Below are 19,072 nucleotides of genomic sequence, written 5' to 3'. Positions count from 1 at the left end.
AAATCCTATATGCTGCCACTACAGTCTTGAATCTGGTCCTTTTATGGTATCCAAACTCAACTCTGTTTAAGAAGTTATTTTCTGCCTCTGCCCCCAATACTATAGAGTAGACTTCGGTGGACATGGTCGTAACCCCTGTGTCGAGTCCCCCACCCCCAATTAGCCCAAGCATATACTGTAATGCTGCAGCCATTTGATATAGCCTAAAATCAGGGGCCCCCCATCCCCCTCTTTCTCTTGGGAGAGTCATATACCTGTAGGCCCGCCTGGTTTTCCCATGCGCCCAGATAAACCTGTTCAGTACTCTCTCTAACAGATTAAACCACTTAACTTAAAAAACCAAAGGGATAGAGCGAAAGAAATATTAAAATTTGGGCAAGATCAACATTTTAATCACGTTAGTACACCCCATAAGAGATGTAAATTGTTCATCCTCTCCAGGCCTCTCTTCACCTTATCGATCAGAGGGGTCAAATTCATTTCTACAATCTTATCCAGGTCCGCCATTAATGACACCCCTAAATACACTGCTGAATTAACCACCCTATCATCATCATTACATATAGTATACCTGTTTTTTATAATCTGCGTTTTTAATCTGTTTAGACTATACCCCGATATCTGTCCAAACACCTGGGCCTCTATCTCAACCTCCTTTATAGCTAGATTGGGGTTCGGGGTTAGAATAGCTACATCGTCTGCATAGGCTAAGGTCTTCACCGTGCAGCTGTTTACCCTCATTGGTGGTATCTCTTGATTAGCTTCGAGTCGTCGCAGTAGCGGTTCGAGATATAGCGCAAAAAGGAGGGGAGAGGAGGGACATCCCTGCCTGGTCCCCCTAGCAATTTTTACTGTATCTGACAGCCCTCCATTCACTCTAATTCTCGCTGTTGGGATGCTGTAGAGTACCCGTATAGCTTTTATAAAAGGTTCCCCCATCCCACACCACCTCATGACCTGCCAAAGGTAATCCCAGGAGACCCTGTCGAATGCCTTCTCAGCGTCTAGGAAAAGAGCTGCGACAGGATCCCCTAGGATACCTGCAGAGTCGAACATAGTAACAACGGTCCTAACGTGCTGCGTTGTCCCTTTTCCAGGAATAAATCCATGCTGTATGGGGGTTACCAGCTGCTCGATGATCCCTGCCAGCCTCTTTGCTAAGATTTTAGAATATATTTTAATATCAGAATTCATTAATGTAATTGGTCTGTATGACCCAGGTACTTCTGGCGGCTTCCCCTTTTTCAAAATTACAATTATATCAGCCCCTCCCCATGATTCCGGACCGGATTCCCCTAATTGCGTTTCTTGCATTATTAGGAACATATCTGCCAAAAGCACATTTTTAAATATTTGGTAAAATTCAAGCGGAATTTGGTCTGGCCCTGCTGCTTTACCAGCTGGTAAACTACCGAGGGCCTCATTAAGTTCTTCCAACTGTAGGGGTCCATCTAATATCTCCCTATCTTCTTCGGACATTATCGGTGGAGAAGTATTTCTCAAGTATTTTTCAACCTCTAGTAAGCTCACTGGGTCCTCTGGGGTATACAGATCTGCGTAGAACTTTCTAAACACTTCCCTTATTAGATTAGGATCCATAACCATGTTCCCATATGCATCCCTAATTTCTTTTATTCCCGCTGCAGCCGCTCTCTGCCTGGTTCTAATTGCCAGCACTCGCCCCACCTTCTCGCTAAGTTCATACGTCTTTTCCTTCTTTGTCAGGAAATTATCTGCAGCTTGCCTAGCCAACCCTTCCACCGCTTCAGCTTTTAGAGCTATAATTTTAAGCAGGTATTCTTCTAAAGGTAGATTGTGCTATGGCCCTACTTAAATTTCCTTCCTCTCGTAATAGTCTCTGCCCAACCTGCTCTCTCTTATCTCTTTCTCTCTTTTGTCTTCCCAAAACAAAACTAATTGTTTCTCCCCGTGCTCCTGCCTTGAAAGTGTCCCAAACCACTCCTGGAGCTGCTGTCCCCCTATTAATATCCCAAAAACATTCAATCCAGGCTGTCATGTGCTCCCTATATACAGGATCCTTTAACAGGCCTCTCTCGAAGGTCCACTGTGAGGGTGTTCTTGGTGTTTGGCTAATTTTAAGAGTGAGAATCACCGGACTGTGGTCTGAAATCACCTTAGGTAGCTTCTCCACTTGCGACCCAGAGAGGAGACAATTAGATATCAAAAAGTAATCAAGCCTAACCATTACTTTATGTGGGGCGGAGAAGAAGGTGCTTCCATCTAAATGGGGATGTAACTTTACCCATGGATCCACCAGGGCATTGTGTGTGACCATAGCAGCTAATGCCCTAAATACTTTCCTCTTCCTACCCCTGTATATCGCATCTGGACGTGTAAATGAGCTCTCTAGATCATGAATGTTAAAATCTCCACAACATACTATGGGCTCAGGCCACGGGGCTAGCTCTATATCAAGGAACTTAAATACATCTGGATCATCTTCCGTAGATCCATAAATTGTAACAAGAGTTAGTTTCTGACCCCTAAAACATACTTCCAGAATAACCCATCTACCCCATTGATCTTCCTTCTTCTTCCCTACAGCCACATCCCTTTGCCTACCCAAGACTGCTACCCCTCTGGTCCTAGTCCCCTGTTTAGTACTTGCCAACACCTTAAACCCTAGTTGCTCCAAAAGGTATGTCTTACACGATTCTATATGAGTCTCTTGTAGGCATATCAAGTCCAATCGCATAGTTTTTAGGTACGCTGCAACTCTCATCCTCTTACTCAACTCATTAAGACCGCATACATTAATTGATGCTATCCTGCACGCCATATCGCTGATATTCGTAAATGCAACCAAAGATGAACATTATTTACCATCATCAAACCAGTTTGTGTACATCCAGTGTTTCCTACATAAGTAACAATGTGCCAAATCTTATAGTATAACAGAAAAAATTGTTGCTGTTTCCCCCCCTGCATCCACCCCCTCCCTCTCCCCCCCCCTGAACTACCCCCCCCCGCCCCCCTCCCCTTTACAGGCAAATAGGTCAACAGACCTATGTGTGCCCGCCTTAGGTTGTGCAAGTCGCATCCCTCTCCCGCTAAGTGCCTTAACTATGCTGTGTTACCCTTTTACCCCTAGCCCTTTTGTCTGTGTTCAGGTGACACTTTTATGTGTGCAGATACCCATGTCTCCTAACCCCCCTTCTGCTTCCTCATTTCCTCCAAGAAAAGCTCGGCTTTAATCTCAGAAGTGAACATCCAGATTTTCCCCCTCACAACCACTTTAAGCCTAGCAGGGTACAGTAAATATGCTTCCAAGCCTAAGGCTTGAAAGGGAGCGATCATCTGCCTTAACTTCCATCTCCTCTCTACGGTAAAATGACAGAAGTCAGGCCTGGCAAAGAAAGTGTTGCCTTCAAAAGTCCTTCTGCTGTCTGGCCTTGCCTTACTCATAATCTCCTCCCTGAGCAAGAAGTTCCCAGCGTACACTAATATTGCCCTCGGGTGGTTTTGCTGGCCATCCCTCCCTGCTCCTCCTGTGGCCTGTGCTTTCTTCATTGTGAATGGGAACCTGTGCGCCCTCTGTATTTCTGTTTCCCACTGCCACTGGGATTCTGGAAAGGCCCCCTTCAAAAGATTTATCACAAATTGTCTAACGTCCTGTCCTTCTGACCCCTCCGCCACACCCAGCAATCTGACATTGTTCCTCCTCTGTCTATTTTCAAAATCCTCCATCTTCCAGCGCATATCCTCAGCCATTTTTTCCTGCTCTGTCTTAAATGATTGCCAGCTCCCAACATCATCTTCAAGTTTGCCGGTGCGCTCCTCAACCTCTGTTACACGATCCACAAGTTCATCATATAGTTTATTAACCTTCCTTAAGCTGCTCTGAATTTTCTTTGATGCCTGTCTCGCTCTGCGACTTTCTACCCTTGCTTCACTTTGCATCTGCTTAAGGGTGGTAAACAGAATATGAAAGGGATCCCGTTGGGGAGGGGTAGAGCCAGCTGCCGCTCCCTCAGCAATGTTGCCGGGATTATCCTCCTCCTGGTATACTTGTGAGGTCGCAGAATTATCCCACAATAGCCGTTTCTCTAAGTGTCTAGGTGAGTCAGGGTTCTGTCTCCTTAATTTTGCATGTCTTTTCTTCATTGTGGATTCTTTCCCCGATGTACTGATGCCTGACTCAGTACCTTCCTTATCATCCTGGTCATCCTCCTCTGTATTGGACTCTGATGAGTGCTGACCCCGAGTCTTCATTTACCGAATAAAATTCTCCTTCCCCTTCTAGAGAGGTACAGTCCCCTCCCCCCTGGGGATGCTTGCCAGTGTTCGATTCCCCTAAGAAGTTCTGGTTTGCTAAGCTGTCCCTGCTGCCCCAGGTGCTGATCATTTTCTTAGAGGCATTCATCTCTTCTTCCACAAGCATTAGAGCTCCCAGCATGTCAGCAGTCGTGCCTCCCGTATTCCCCATACCAGTAGCCAGACCCCCTCTGGGCTCCCCTTTACCTCCACTTTTAGTCTCATTTTGTTGCTCACCTCCAGCGTTTAATCCGCCTGCCGCATGTATCTGCGCTTCTGCAGTGTTCTGTTTCACTTTCGGCGCCGGCTCAACTCGTTGCCTAGCAGCCAGACTCTGAGCCTTCGCCGTCAATTACGTCCTCTAGGACGTTTCCCGAGGCCAGAATGACAGCGTCGTCAGTTTCACGGAGGGGGATCTGGTATCTCTGGTGTCTCGAGGATCTTCACTGACAGGATCTCTGTCATGGTAGGTTGCCGCATTCCCGTGTCCCGATTCCTGTTTTCGTCTCCTTTCCCGGGGTTGACCTTGTTCGCGTTGCAGACCTCCCCTGTACTTCCACTGCTATTTTTAGCAACCACGCTCGGTTTCCGCGTGTCTCCTTTCTTCACTTTCTCCGGCAGAGGGGGGGGGAAATACTTTCCTGATCACGCCGGTGTTCTTCCCTGCGGGAGTGTCTATTTTTAGACTAGCAGTTGCTCCTGTCTTCGCTGCTGCTGGAGGGTCCGATATCTTTTTTCCCCTCTCGCTCGCCTTCTCTTGATTTACAGCGCGGGCGGGTATTTTAGGAGCCATGGGATGTCCGTCTAGGAATCTCGTGATTGCTTTCTTAACTCGGATCCAAACCTGTCCGATCCGAAGCGCTTGCTTCTTGATGTGCTGAGCTTTAGGTATCCCTTTATGCCACCATCGTACGATCTCCATCAGGGGTAATTTCATGGATAGCACAGCATCTTACTCAGCAATTCACTCATCCGGTACGGGAGAGGGAGAGGATGCGACCTCTCAGCACAACGTTGCAGCGGCCATCTTGCCCCCCGAATGAAAATCAAGGATCAATAGGTGTCAAAAAGAGAATTAGAGTCTGACACCTATTAAGGATCAATAGGTGTCAAAGACTCTAATTCTCTTTTACTGGCAACGGCGTCAGCCGTCTTGGCACTGGCGGAGGCCAGGTCACTGGAGCCATCGGCATGAAAGGCATAAAAGAAGCCAGTTGCAAATGTGCTGGAAAGTCTCGTAGGGAATAAGAAAGCAAACCTATGGGGCTAGGCAGCACTCAAGATGGAGTTGCAGCCCTCGCAAAAAGGCTAAACATAGCATTTAAAAAGTTGTAAGGGTCAGACCCAGGTGCTGGGAACAACAGATACTCCTGCTCCATGATGGGCAGCACTGGCGCTGGATGCGGTAGACGGACCACTGGATCCAAATCTGGCTCCGGGAGAGGTGGTTTAGTCAGAGTCGCCGACTTCGGAGTCGAAGACAACACCGGAGGCAGCCCTATAGATGGAGTCAGGGACGTTTTGTCTCTTCCTTACTGAATCTTCAGTCTAGAGGACATCGACCTTGGTGAACCATCCCTTGAAGAGTGAAGTCGAGAATCATGGCGTAGCTTCTTGTGCTTTCGTTTGGAAGACCTCGAAGTATGGGGAGACGGTGATTCCGACCGAGGCCAAGACCTTTGATGACCTGTCCTGCTTTTTAGCCTTTGTCACAAAAAGCTTTGCCTCCCTTTCTTTTAAAGCCTTATGATTCATCTTAAGACATGATGAGCAGGCTTCAATATCATGAGCAGACGACAGGGACCAAAAGCAATCTTCATGCGGATCAATGATGGGCATTTGACCGCTGCATTCCCTGCAGGGTCTGAATACAGACTTCCAGGGAGGAGACATCTTTACTTGAAAAAATGTTGCACTTGGAGAAAAGGAAGAAATCTCACACAACATGTAGAGCGTAGGAAAAAAAACATTACGTGCCGGCGGTGCAGAAAAAAGGGAACCAACGTCAGCACTTACACGGGGTCTTCTAATGGGACCGATGACGTCATGCGGAGTCACGTGCGGAGCAGTGTTTTATTAGGACATCCTAGTTTTCGTGGTAGAGCTATGAAGATAAGTTTTTGTGGAATGCTGTACATGGGGGATATTCAAGGTGAGGAATCCACAGGTATATATCGACATCAGAAACAAATTAATTTTAAGGCTTTTTGTTATTTGAAGTTTTTGCTTAAGTGGAATGCAAAGTCAGCCAGTATCATTTTAGACTTCAGGATTTGCTTGGTGCTGGAATAGCCGTGCAACCTGTGGACTTGGACATGCTTGCAATACAGCTAAAACGAGGAGGAGGTGGATGCACTAAATTCTGTATTTTAAATGCAAGAAGCCAGTGTGCGTGGGAGGAAAGGGAGGGAGTACAAGTAAGTGGAGGTGTGGGGAGAAAAGGGCAGAGGGAGGACAGGGACTGTGTAACACATTTGGGGGGGGAGGGGAGTGTTTAAAGATCTAGGCGGGGAGTAATCAGTTCAGCTTGAAAATGGAGACTAAGAAATGACAGCTCACTCTTCCCTCCTATTCCCATCGGGAGCCAAGAGCGAAAGCTCCCTGATGTGATCATTTAGGTTGTGAAGGGGATTTCCCAGGGAGCCACTCCTTGGGGGGTGGTGGAAAATAACAGTGGGATGCGCTTCTTTGCTACTACGAAAAGGAGGTGTGGTGTTTAGAGGACACCGTACTCGAAGATGCAATAAAACGTAAATGAACACGATTAGGAGGAGCGCACATCAGTACTTCACACAAGATGAGCTTTTAGAAGAGGCCACTATTTTTTCTCTCTCTCTGGCGCACATCTGAGCGTGGAAGCGCATACTACATACTTTCAACACGTAAGCGTGCTCTGGACTGCAACAAAAAGGGCAAGAGGAAGGTCCAGGAGGTCAGGAAAAGGGCAGCAGTGCTTTATACATATGTAAAACAACAATATCGAATTCAGAAGCCAGATAACAGCCACCGGTGGACTTCAAGAACAACTTTCAATTCGACACCTCCTACAGACATCAATCTGCTCATATGTCCTCGTTAGCAGCGCTGGCACCAATATAGAGCGTTCGCACCCCTATGCCAAAGCCAGAAACGTCTGAACCGACATTAGCAGAGTTTCAGATTATGCACAAGAGCTTCTCATCACCACACAGTCCGGTCCATACCTCTATGCTGTGGCTAAGGCTATTTGGCAGGGTTTCTGAAGGAACTGTTGTGCTTGGAAGGCTGGAAAAATCCCATGTGTTCACCGGCAGGGCTGGTTCACGAGGCTTGGAGTTGTCGATACATTTTGGATTGTCCAGTAAGGTCACTTCATAAAATTCTTGAATATCTGACAAAGTAAAGATTACTGGAATTAGTTTCCATACAAATGCAGATTAAACAAAACACTAATAAAACACAGCTAGTTAAAACAAATCAACGGAATTCTAGAAAATGAAACTTAAAAAGTGTTATAGAAGTGTAAAATAAGTTGTTGATTCATAAATATATTTGTATTACTGTGTTGATGGGACAGAACCTTTTCAGTTTATTTCATTAAAGTATGTTTATATGTAGCTCAAACAAGGAATTTAATTCAGCGAAACTCGCAGCGGTCGTGTTTGCATCATAAATTCTGGTGCCTAGCAAGTCTTCTGCTTTCATATTTAAAGTATTTTATAATTTAATGTAGTGAAGGGAAAAGTAGCTTATATTCTTGCACAATCGCAAAAACGTCGGTGCTACACATTAGGAACGTTTGGGTCAATGTGCCTGACAGGTAAACACATGTGTGAGCGAATACAATCGGATTGCAATACTGCAGCATGATACAAAAGGCACACAATTGATTGACGGAATGCAGAACAAATCAAAACATTCACCTCCAGTCAAGAGATCTGGGTTAAATCCATCATTCTTTTGCTCACCATGCCACCCCAGTTTAGACCTGGCTATATGCAAATCAATCTTGACCCTGTGCCTCATGGGAACAGTCCAGCCCGAACTGCCAAGCCAGGTCCTCCCTGGACCGGAAACAAGCATCCTAGGACCGGTTTCGGGGTTTCACCCCTCTTCAGCCAGGATAGCTTCATTCCAGTGGCACAGTGAGCCCAGGACTCACGTCTGAGCATACCTGGCGCACTTAGGGCGAGAAAGCAAAAGACACACAATTGATGGACGGAATGCAGAACAAATCAAAACATTCACACCCAGTCAAGAGATCTGGGTTAAATCCATCATTCTTTTGCTCACCATGCCACCCCAGTTTAGACCTGGCTATATGGGTTCAAACTGGAATGGCATGGTGAGCAAAAAAAACAGATGGATTTAGGCCCAGATCTCTGTACTGGGGTGAATGTATGACATTGTTCTGCATTCTGTACATCAACTGTTGTTTTTGCTGCAAGATACAAGGCACTCCCTGTGTCTTGGGGAAGGTCAGCCTTCTCAATGCGGTCAACGCTGGTCTCCGCTGGCTTCCTTCCAACGAGGAGAAAAGTGTGCACAATAAAAAACAACAAGGCATACACGTAACATCGAACCGCAGGTACTAACTACAATGGCCCTTCTAGCCCCTCTCCAACAGAAACATTAGCCAGGTCACTTGTTTTGGTATCTGTAGAATTAAAAGGTTTCCAAGTTTCAGAACACAAATCGAATGGGCTTCCCTGGCACATAGAAAGTGTCTCGTGGCCAAGAGCGGTGCAAGCTTTTCTTGCCTACACAACAGGTACAGAGCAAGTTTCCCCGATTGTGCAAGAAACCGTAGCGCAAGCTTCTCGGACAACAGGTATATAGTATGTGGAGCAAGGCTCCCTTACAAATACTACAGTTTTACAAATACAGCAGGAGGGTGGGCTACAATGGAGGCCACCACCCATCAACAGGACCTGGGCGGACATGCAGCCCCAAGGTGGAGCTTGCAGAATAGGCGCACTTAGGAGCAAGTGGAGATTTGCGAAATGTCAACAGAAGCAGCGGCCACTTAAAACCGGTGGCCAGCCAGGGTGCTGCAATGTGAAGTGAAAAAGGGATGCAGGAAATTGGGCTTCTGACTCTGCTGTGGCACAAGGATCCATCAAACTCTGCTCCTGTGAGGAGGCACAACTCTGGCAGCAGGGAGAGTCCGAGGTGGTGCCTACTAGCTAGGGGTGTCAAGTCGGGGTTAGCAATGACTGGCCTGGTCCCTACGCTCAGAAGGTGAAGTCTGCAGTAGAAAGTGAGAGAAGCTCAGGTGCAGAGGTTTTCTGCACGCCACCACTGCGGATATTAAAACCCAAGGTGCACCCTGCAGTGGATCACAATGGAGGGGCTGCAGTGAGGTGGATGCCAGCCATTTCCGATTCCACTTTTGGAAACAGTAGAAACAGGGCAACAAGTCACAATTACCAGGATCTGCCTCCTCTCTAAGAAGGTGGTCGGTTAAAAGTCATGACTGGTTCAACGTAATATCCAGGACGGGAGAGCCATCTCAGAACACTGAGAGACTGCGCCTTAAAGAGGGCAGCCAATCCGCCTCCCCCTACAACCTGTGGGGCCCAAGTAATGAAAGGCCTAGAGGAACATTGTTCACTATATGCAAGTATGGGAGAAAACAATCCTGACAGAACCCGAACCAGGGGAATGTCCCGTCTGGCACAGAAAAGGGATCCATTCATCCCAATGGTCCTGACCAAAGTCAGAGACACACTAGGGCAAAAGTATGGCTGAAACACATAGACCTGTATTATGTGTGTGTTGTCATATATCCATTGACACATCATCTTTGTTTTTAATCTTATCCCAATCCATGTTTTATTAAACCAGAGGTTTTTGGTTAGGAGGTAATTTTAGATCACATTGTGTTGGCACAGACCCCATACAGTCTTTCCAATCAGGGAGACTGCCTCCTGGTGGAGGAAAAAGACCGGATGACGCTATCAGATATTAGTACGTCAATGGCGATCAAATACTTCCGGTTGACCGAACATCGCTGGTGAGGGTCCCAAATCATTTTTAATGAGATCCTCTTTTGAATTCTGGTTCCACTCTATTTGATACTTTTGGTTCAACTTATCACACAACACTGGGCAAGTAGACAGCAATGTTTAAAGTAAAGGAGGTCTTTGTTTCAATAAACTATTAACAAGGCACCTGGACACTGGACAGCTATTACATAAACAAAAACAATCAAAACAAACAGCTACCGCGTCAAGGAGGGGGCGAAAGTGGAGCTGCTACTTAAGAGTGGCTGAGACGTTACAGCACAGAGCAGGAAACCACTACTAGATAAGCCCTTATTGAAGATTCCAACCGATCTATACAGAGGCTTTCTAGTGTGAAGCGCAGACCAAGAGGGCATAAGCTCAGACCAACTAGGTGTGTGCAGCAGCAGGCTGCGTATGCACTACTGCAGCTGCAGCAGGAGGAATCTCCTGCATTTCTGTATTCTTCCTTAGCTATGGCTTTCCTATGTTAGGCCTCTGCTACGAAGTGTTAGCTGTTGTTGGTAAGACCTATTGTTTCCAATATACTCAAAATACTTAAATGTGCGTTGAGTCCGCACCATGCTTATGACTGGATGGGTTTGTTATCCATTTCACTTCCTTGATCCGGATTTGATGGTTTTCGATCCTAACATTCTGTTAGTTCTGCACAGAAGCATTTCGGTCTCAGTGTTCTGACTGGATGATTTTTCTTTCCAATTAAAAAAATAAGTTTATTATGACCATAGGTCTTTAAACCACATAAAACAGCATAAAATACAATATATAGATTAAAATTCTATAGAGAAACCATAAAAACAGGATTAAAAATAAATTACACCAAGTTCATTATTTCTTTATCTCATAAAAACTTGTTTTCCTAGCATCAATCTTAATTTGTTAAAACAATTTCATACTCGGGTCGTGAGCGTGATCCAAATACGTATATGGTCCAACGTTTAGTTTCTACTTTAAACAACTAAAATTACCCAATTAATCTCTATTTATCATTCCACGGTTCACTCTTTCATTCCCTATTCCATAAGGAACCTCTTTGCAGCTTGAATAAATTTCGCAATTGCAATATCAAAGTACTGCATGTCAATGAGGAGCTCGATTGCTTGCATACTTGATCTTATACCATATATTAAAAAACTGGCAGTAAAAACAGTTGACGAAGAGCTAACAATTTTTGGCAATCCATTAAAATGTGTATGCAGGTACATTTTATACCCATCCCGCATGTACATCTACCATCTCAGTCCATTAATATACTTTTTATTTTCTCATTTGCACGAGCTGGATTAATGCCTATTTTCACCTTTAACAATTACATTCTCAACCATTGATTAGGTAAGGTGTCTAAATAAGGGTACCAGTTATCATTGCTCCAGCTATTTAACATAAATTGCACAGACTATCACAGATACACCATATCAATTGGTCTAGACTTTTCCTTCCCCAAGGATTTTAATACACTCTTCGGTTCTTCAATATGCATGGACAGGGGGTCGATTTTCACCTTTAAATTGTCACAGATGGAGTAGAGTTTTTCTTATTGCTTTTGCCACTTTAATTCGCTCTGCTGAATCTCCTTCTAACACCAACGTGACACTTTCGCTTCTTCCCCTGACCCCAGCCGTATTTCCAAAATCTACATAAGTTTACTTGAACCTGAATGGTCCATGATAACAAGTCTAGCTCTAACCTAATTGCCTGTATCATTGACGAGCTGGGCAAGGACAACAAGGTTTTTAAACATTTCCCTTCCTCACTGTCCCAGGAGCATTTCCCTCCTAAGCATAACATTTCTGTTCCATATTGCAATTGAGGAGGGATCATTGCATTGTAGGCCTTCAACTTGGGTCTGTGGGACATCGCTCCATATTTACTGTTGAATTTTTTCAACCCACATACTGAGTCTAAGGCTTTGGTTTTCTGTGCCTGTAGGTGCGAGCCCCAATTTAAAGATTCTCAAACCATATTCTCAGGTATTTATATTCATTAACAACTTCTAATTTTGTTTGCCCCAGGAACCAATTGCATTTTTGATCTCTCTTCCCAAAACACAATATTTTTGTTTTATCCATGGTCACGGTTAGGTTTTTAGATGTACAATATGTATCAAATGCATTTAGCTTCCTTTGCAGACCTAATTCTGTTTGATCCAGAATAACTAGATCGTCTGCATACAGTAAGCAGGACAAATGCTTCCTGTTTGGGCTTGCACCTCTTTCTGTTATTAAAAAGGAGGGCAGATCAGCAAGGAAAATTGAAAAAATGAGTGGTGCCAATACACAGCCCTGTCTTAGGCCGTTATTGATTGCTATCTCTTGTGTCAAACCCCCAATTGTGTCTTTAATAACCTGTACCCAGCTCTCAATATGCAACTCTTGGATGACTACTAGGAGTTCTAAAGGAATATTATATCTTTTTAGCGTCTCCCATAGGCGCTCTCTATCTACTAGAACAAATGCAGCCCGAAAGTCGACAAAACAGCAGTATAATTTACCTTGCTGTTCTACCGACTTCCGAGCTAATGCCCATAAGGCAAAACAATGGTCAATGGTCGAGTGCTCCTCCTTAAACCCTTCTTGATCCACAGGGACAATCGCATATAACTCAACCCAATCCTTCAGTTTGCCTAAAATTATTTTAGAAAACACTTTCACACCGATATCTAATAGATTGATTAATCTATAATTCTTTGGGTCCTTTCTGTCCCCTTTTTTGTGCAGAGACCTAATTACCGCTCCCCTCCATGATTTTGGGATAGTACCTGAATTTTGTACGGCGGAAAACATCTTAGAGAAAAATTGTGCCCACCAATGTAACTCTATTTTAATTATAACCACAGGCAAGTTATCTGGCCCTACTGCTCGGGTTAAATTTAACTTCCTAATGGTATCCTTCACATTTTCAATGAAGCATAAAGGTATTAATTATTTTGCTGTCTGCCACATAGGTACTCTTTTCTCATTTAATACTGGCACATTGCTAGCCGGATAATGTATTCTTCTACTACGAATGACCTTGCTATGCAGTGCCTACATGGAACCTCTTTCAGTGAGTGAGTGAGTGAATATATATATATTCACTGAAAAAACCATAGGTTTCACACATGTTATAGTTAGCTGGAAATTTTACTGATAAAAAACCAATGAAATTCCCCCGTTATAGTTACTGTAGGCAACTATAACTCACGCGACCGCAATCCTCTGCTGATGCTAATACTGTATTTAGACACTTATTTGCCCATGTCTTCTTCCATTAAATTTTAGCTATACATATTTTACAAATTTTTTTTTTTCATAAAGACACATATGTCATCACCAGAGGATTACGGTCGCGTGAGTTATAGTTGCCTACAGTAACTATAACGGGGGAATTTCATTGGTTTTTTATCAGTAAAATTTCCAGCTAACTATAACATGTGTGAAACCTATGGTTTTTTCATTGAATTAGCAAGGTTTTTTAAATGCTAATTCCTAACTATAACGTGTGTGAAACCGATGGTTTTTTCAGTGAATTTGTACGGTTTTTTAAATGCTAAGTTACTTTACGCCATTCGTGGCGTGCACGCCCACTTAACGCAGTTCGTTCCGTGCGTGCACGGTGCGCTTCGCGCACGGTGCGCGCACAGTGAGCACGCGGTGCGCTTCGCGCACCGCGCGCCCACTTTACGCAGTTAGTGCCGTACACGCAAGGTGGGCACGCAGTGCGCTACGCGCACCGCGTGCCCACGTTAAGCACTGTGCGCACATGGAGGACATATTATGCGCTTCCTTGTGATAGGTAATCTGTTAAATTTAATTTGTAAGTGATGACAATAATATGCCATGCACAGAGAGTGTTTTTTTTTTTATTAAAATTTTTAGCGTAAGCGCACCGTCTTTCGTGGTGTGCACGCCCACTTAACGCAGTTCGTTCCGTGCGCGCACGGTGAGCACGCGGTGCGCTTCACGCACCGCGCGCCCGCTTTACGCAGTTAGTGCCGTACACGCAAGGTGGGCACGCAGTGCGCTACGCGCACCGCGTGCCCACGTTACGCACCGTGCGCACATGGAGGACATATTATGCGCTTCCTTGTGATGGGTAATCTGTTAAATTTAATTTGTAAGTGATGACAATAATATGCCATGCACAGACAGTGTTTTTTTTTTTTAAAAAAATTTTAGCGTAAGCGCACCGTACGCGTACGGTAAGCGTAATCGGCGAAATTTGCAAAAAATAAAAATTTACCGTTTTTGGCCTTGGGGGATCTTTGAGGACTCAACTAACATGGCTATGTGCATGGGCGCTGTCTAAACAGCCCCTTTATATGTTTTTTGCCTTTGTTTACAGCCCCCCTCTCAGAGTGCGAGAGAGAAAATGGCAGCCGCCGCTTCCTGGTTTCGGCCGATTCGAATGTTTACTAAGATCTAACAGCCAATCAGAACCGCGCTCGCGCACGCCACCGTACGCGTACGGTAAGCTTACGGTAAGCGTACCGTAAGCTGGCTCAGATATATATATTGATTTAAAGGCTATTTTCTCAGAATCTACTGAACAGATTTACACCAAACCTACAAAAGGCACTTCCTTGACCTGAGGACTACCTCTCTGCCAAATTTCTAGTAATTCTGTTCAGCCGTTCGGGCTGTAGCCCTGTCTAAAGGTCCTATGGAAAAATGCATGGGAAAAACGCGTTTTGGGACCCCCCTTTTATCTCAGCCCCCGCTTGACGAATCCCCCCGAGACTTTCAGGGTAGGAGTGGAGCGTAGCGCCCCACCTATTTTGAGAAATTCGCGAGGATTCGTCGACCGGCGCCAAAGTTATTCAAAATAGAATGTTGCGGATTTCCTATGGAAACAGGGTCCTAACTATAACTACCTACTGGCGACCGCCAGTAGGTAATATGTATATACACATACACATACATACATATATACACATACATACATACACATACATACATATACATATATACATATACATATACAAATACATATACCCTTCAAAGATGGCGCTTAAAATTGTCTGGTCGCCACCCCTTCCGACTTTCTTTATGTTCATTGACAATCATGTGTATAAAAAAGTACTCTGTTATGAAGTAACAACACTTAAGAAGGACTAGCTCCGAAACGCGTTTGTTTTCTCCGTAATAAAACGAAGCTGCAAACTACTTACCCGTGAGTGCTCAAGTTTCCTTTTTGAGACGGGAGGAATCTGGGAGTGTTAATAGAAATTGCGGGGTACCGCCGCATCTGAAGCACCCGCCCGCAGCGTGCCGCGCTTTCTCAGGTGCAGAGGAGCAAGATATTGTCAAGCGCAGGCACCGCTTCAAGACTCAACAAAACCACGATTCGCGAAACTAAGCAGGATCGGCACACGAACGGCGAGCCACTGAATGAATGCGGTAAGCCAGCGATATGCAAGTGTGGCGCCGAGTTCTCTAGTTTGAAGCAAGGCGAAGGGAAAGTAGTGGCAGCAACGTTTTTGAAAAGGAGCGCTGTGAACGCAATTGATATGTTTAATGTTGCAGATCGGAGGGAGGCGGCAATAGACATTTTTAAAAAGAAAGCGCCGGATACCCCAATCTCACAAGCATCGGAACCAGGCGGTACTTTAAATATACTACAGACACAATATGCGAAATTGGAAAGACTGTACGAGAGAGAAATACGTAAGTGGTGGGAGGCCACCTCCCTGCAAAATTACATTGAAGTAGAGAGAGTACCGAGGGGATTACGTGTCTACACGGTGCCTTCTTATGAAAATCCTGACCCACTTCTTCTTGAGGAATGGGCCTTACATACAGCCTCATTTTGTAAAGGCACGCTGGAGCTACTGGTAAAGTTCCCGTGGAGTGACAGAGAAAAGGCCTTGAAAGATAGAGAATTTGGAAACAGAACTCACCAAAGATTCTGACAAAAACCGGCAAGATCTATTGAGATCAGCGATGAAAAAAAGACTCTCCGCATATGAAATGAAGATTAAACAACGCAAACAAGAAAAGTTTCAACAAGATGAGAGAGATTACGCCTCAGGGAGAGTGCTGACTTTCGCAAAAAAATTTGACCAATCAAGAAAAGAAGTACAGCAAAGAAAAACTCTGCCCCCAGAAACACCAGTTCAAGTGGATACTTCGGAGTCGGATGTTACCGAAAATGAATTTTCCGAAGATGAGGTAGCAGGCTCCTCCGGACAACAGAAGACTCCTTTTCAATTGGAATTCAATATTATACGTCAGACCTGGTTAAGAGGAGGCAAAAGCAAGCCCCCAGAAAAAGAAAGCAAACAAGAAGGGGCGGCTGGAAGAGGAAAAACCAGAAACCAAACCCCTCGAGTCACAAGGAGCAAAAGGGGAGGCAGATGGTAGCAGAGACCGATCAGCTAACGATCATAAATCTGACTCCCAGGATCTTAAACTCCACAGAGGAATCCGTGCTAAAATTAGGACTCATTTTGCCCACAGAACCGCCTGGAGTATACTCAAACCAGGATCGACATTTTCAAACTGGTGCGAAAACTTAAATTGCACAAATATTACAAGTTAAAACCTACAACCCAAGAGGCGAGATTTCTCATAGCTCAAAATAAGGAAACAGATCTGCTTGCAGTAAACGATCTAACCACCCTGGAAATTCTAGAAAATCTAAGGAAAGAGGGAACTCTTGAAGAAATACAAACCTGTACAACTTTGACACAAAGTATTGAAGAATGCAATGTGTTACAGGAAGCTCCGGCGAGTGGTTTTAAACAACCTTCCCAATTCTTACCCCAAATGCCAACGGATGCAATCGATGTCTTTTCCGAAGGGGTAATCAAGGACCTAATTAAATTTCGAGTCAATGCAGGAAACCGCAAAGTAGTTCAGAACCTGACCCAAAAACAGAAAGAGGCGATAAAAAACCTCCAGGAAGATATTTCCACGATCATCAAACCCTCAGACAAAAGGGGGAACATTGTTCTAATGCCCCGTGAACAGTACATAAATGAAGCTATGCGACAATTGCATAACACTGATTGTTATGAACTAACTACAAAGGAAATCTACGTAGAGAGCATCAAACAGCTACATCTCTCAATCAAAAAATGGCACGAGAAAACAATGTTGGATCTGGAAGAGTACCTGTTTTTGAGAACGACAAACCCCATCACGCCCACGTTTTATCACTTACCAAAGATACATAAGAATGCATCATTGCCTCCAGGGAGACCAATTGTTTCCTCCATGGGACGTCTGACTGAGAACCTGTCTAGATTCTTAGATAATTTTTTATTCGAAACTGCCATCTTACATAAAAGACACTACCGATTACATCCACAACATTGAAAAAAATCGAATGGGACTCGTCGTACTGCATGATTGTGTTGGACATCACTAGCCTTTATACATGCATCAACCATCAAGGGCTAAATGCGATTGAATATTTTCTCAAGAAAAAAAGCCTTGAAATTTGCAACTCACAACAGAATGCTGTTGGAATTAATCAATTTGTCTTTTTAACAACATTTTTCTCTCACGGAGAATACTTTAGACACATTTCAGGGACCGCGATGGGCACCTGCTTCGCCCCCAGCTATGCGAACCTGTTCGTAGGCTGGTGGGAGGAGCAGGTGGTCTGGACAGCGGACAACTCTGAATGGACAAAAGAAATAGTGTCCTGGCATCGATGACCTTTTCTTGATTTGGAAGAGTTCCACAGACAAAGCCAATGAATTTATTCAACATTTAAACAACAATGATGTCAACCTACATTTCTCAGGAGAGATTAGTTTAGTGGCAGTAAACTATCTCGATCTGAGACTAGAGGTGAAAGAAGGGAAATTAACAACTAACCTTTATCGAAAACCAACAGCGGGGAATAGTATCCTCCATGCCTCTAGCGGGCATCCTGAAAGGTTGAAAAGCAGTATTCCATACGGCGAACTTCTCAGATTAAAACGAAACTGCTCGAGACAGTGTGATTTTGAGCAGGCAGCTGAGAGCAGTCTCAGGAGATTCGAAACAAGAGGCTATAACACCAATCTCTTAGAAAATACTTTAGAACGAGTCAGAAAGCTACCAAGGGAACAAATCTTGAAACAAAAACAAACTAATAGACCGATGGAGGGTCAATTTCGGCCGATTACGACCTTTTCCAATGATGCATCCAGTTTAAGATCCATTCTAAGAAAACATTGGCATGTGTTAACAACTGATCCAATAATTGGATCTGATGTTTCACTGACTCCCCAGATCACGTTTAGGAAAGCACGATCTTTCAAATACAATTTGGTACGTAGTCATCTTGATCCTATTCCCCGCAAACCGGGCACTTTGAAAGAAATGAAGGGTTTCTATCCCTGTGGAAAGTGCAAGGCTTGTGCCTTTAGCAAAAGAGTCTTAAGCTATAATGTGAAAGGCTTACAAAGAGGGAAAGTTATCACCAAATTTTTGACCTGCCAAACCTCATATGTGGTATACTGTTTGAAATGCCTATGTGGACTAATGTATGTCGGCAGCACTGTACACAGTGTCAAGATTAGAATACTAGAGCACATACGAGCAATAGCAAAAAGATTATACCTACCCCGTAGCACGGCATTTTGCTATAAAACACAGCAGCAATAGGAATCTTTTGCAGTTTTTTGCCATCGATTGTGTTTTTGCACATGCCAGAGGGGGGGATAGAGTGTCAAGACTGAGACGACTAGAATCAAGATACATAATCGACCTCCAAACTAAAACCCCTCACGGGTTAAATTCAGGAGAGGAACTGATAGTACATCTAGGGACCTAGAAGTACATATTCCAGTAGCCATGGTTATCTCAGCAAAATAACTG

General features: G+C 44.3%; 1 protein-coding gene across 11 annotated transcripts in view; it reads right to left on the bottom strand.

The window, feature by feature from the left end:
- The window catches only part of DLG1 (discs large MAGUK scaffold protein 1), a 1,320,486-nt gene that overhangs the window by 1,142,721 nt on the left and 158,693 nt on the right, over positions 1–19,072 (bottom strand). For all 11 annotated transcript variants that reach the window (XM_085635286.1, XM_085635289.1, XM_085635299.1 and 8 more), the window contains exon 3: positions 7,479–7,645. In XM_085635286.1, the coding sequence (XP_085491412.1) occupies positions 7,479–7,645 (167 nt within the window). The remainder of the gene's footprint in view (positions 1–7,478; positions 7,646–19,072) is intronic.

Source organism: Triturus cristatus, chromosome 11 (assembly GCF_964204655.1).
Source record: "Triturus cristatus chromosome 11, aTriCri1.1, whole genome shotgun sequence".
Classification (NCBI taxonomy): Eukaryota; Metazoa; Chordata; class Amphibia; order Caudata; family Salamandridae; genus Triturus; species Triturus cristatus.
The sequence above is the reverse complement of the archived record's forward strand: the minus strand, read 5'-3'. Positions and strand labels throughout refer to the sequence as shown.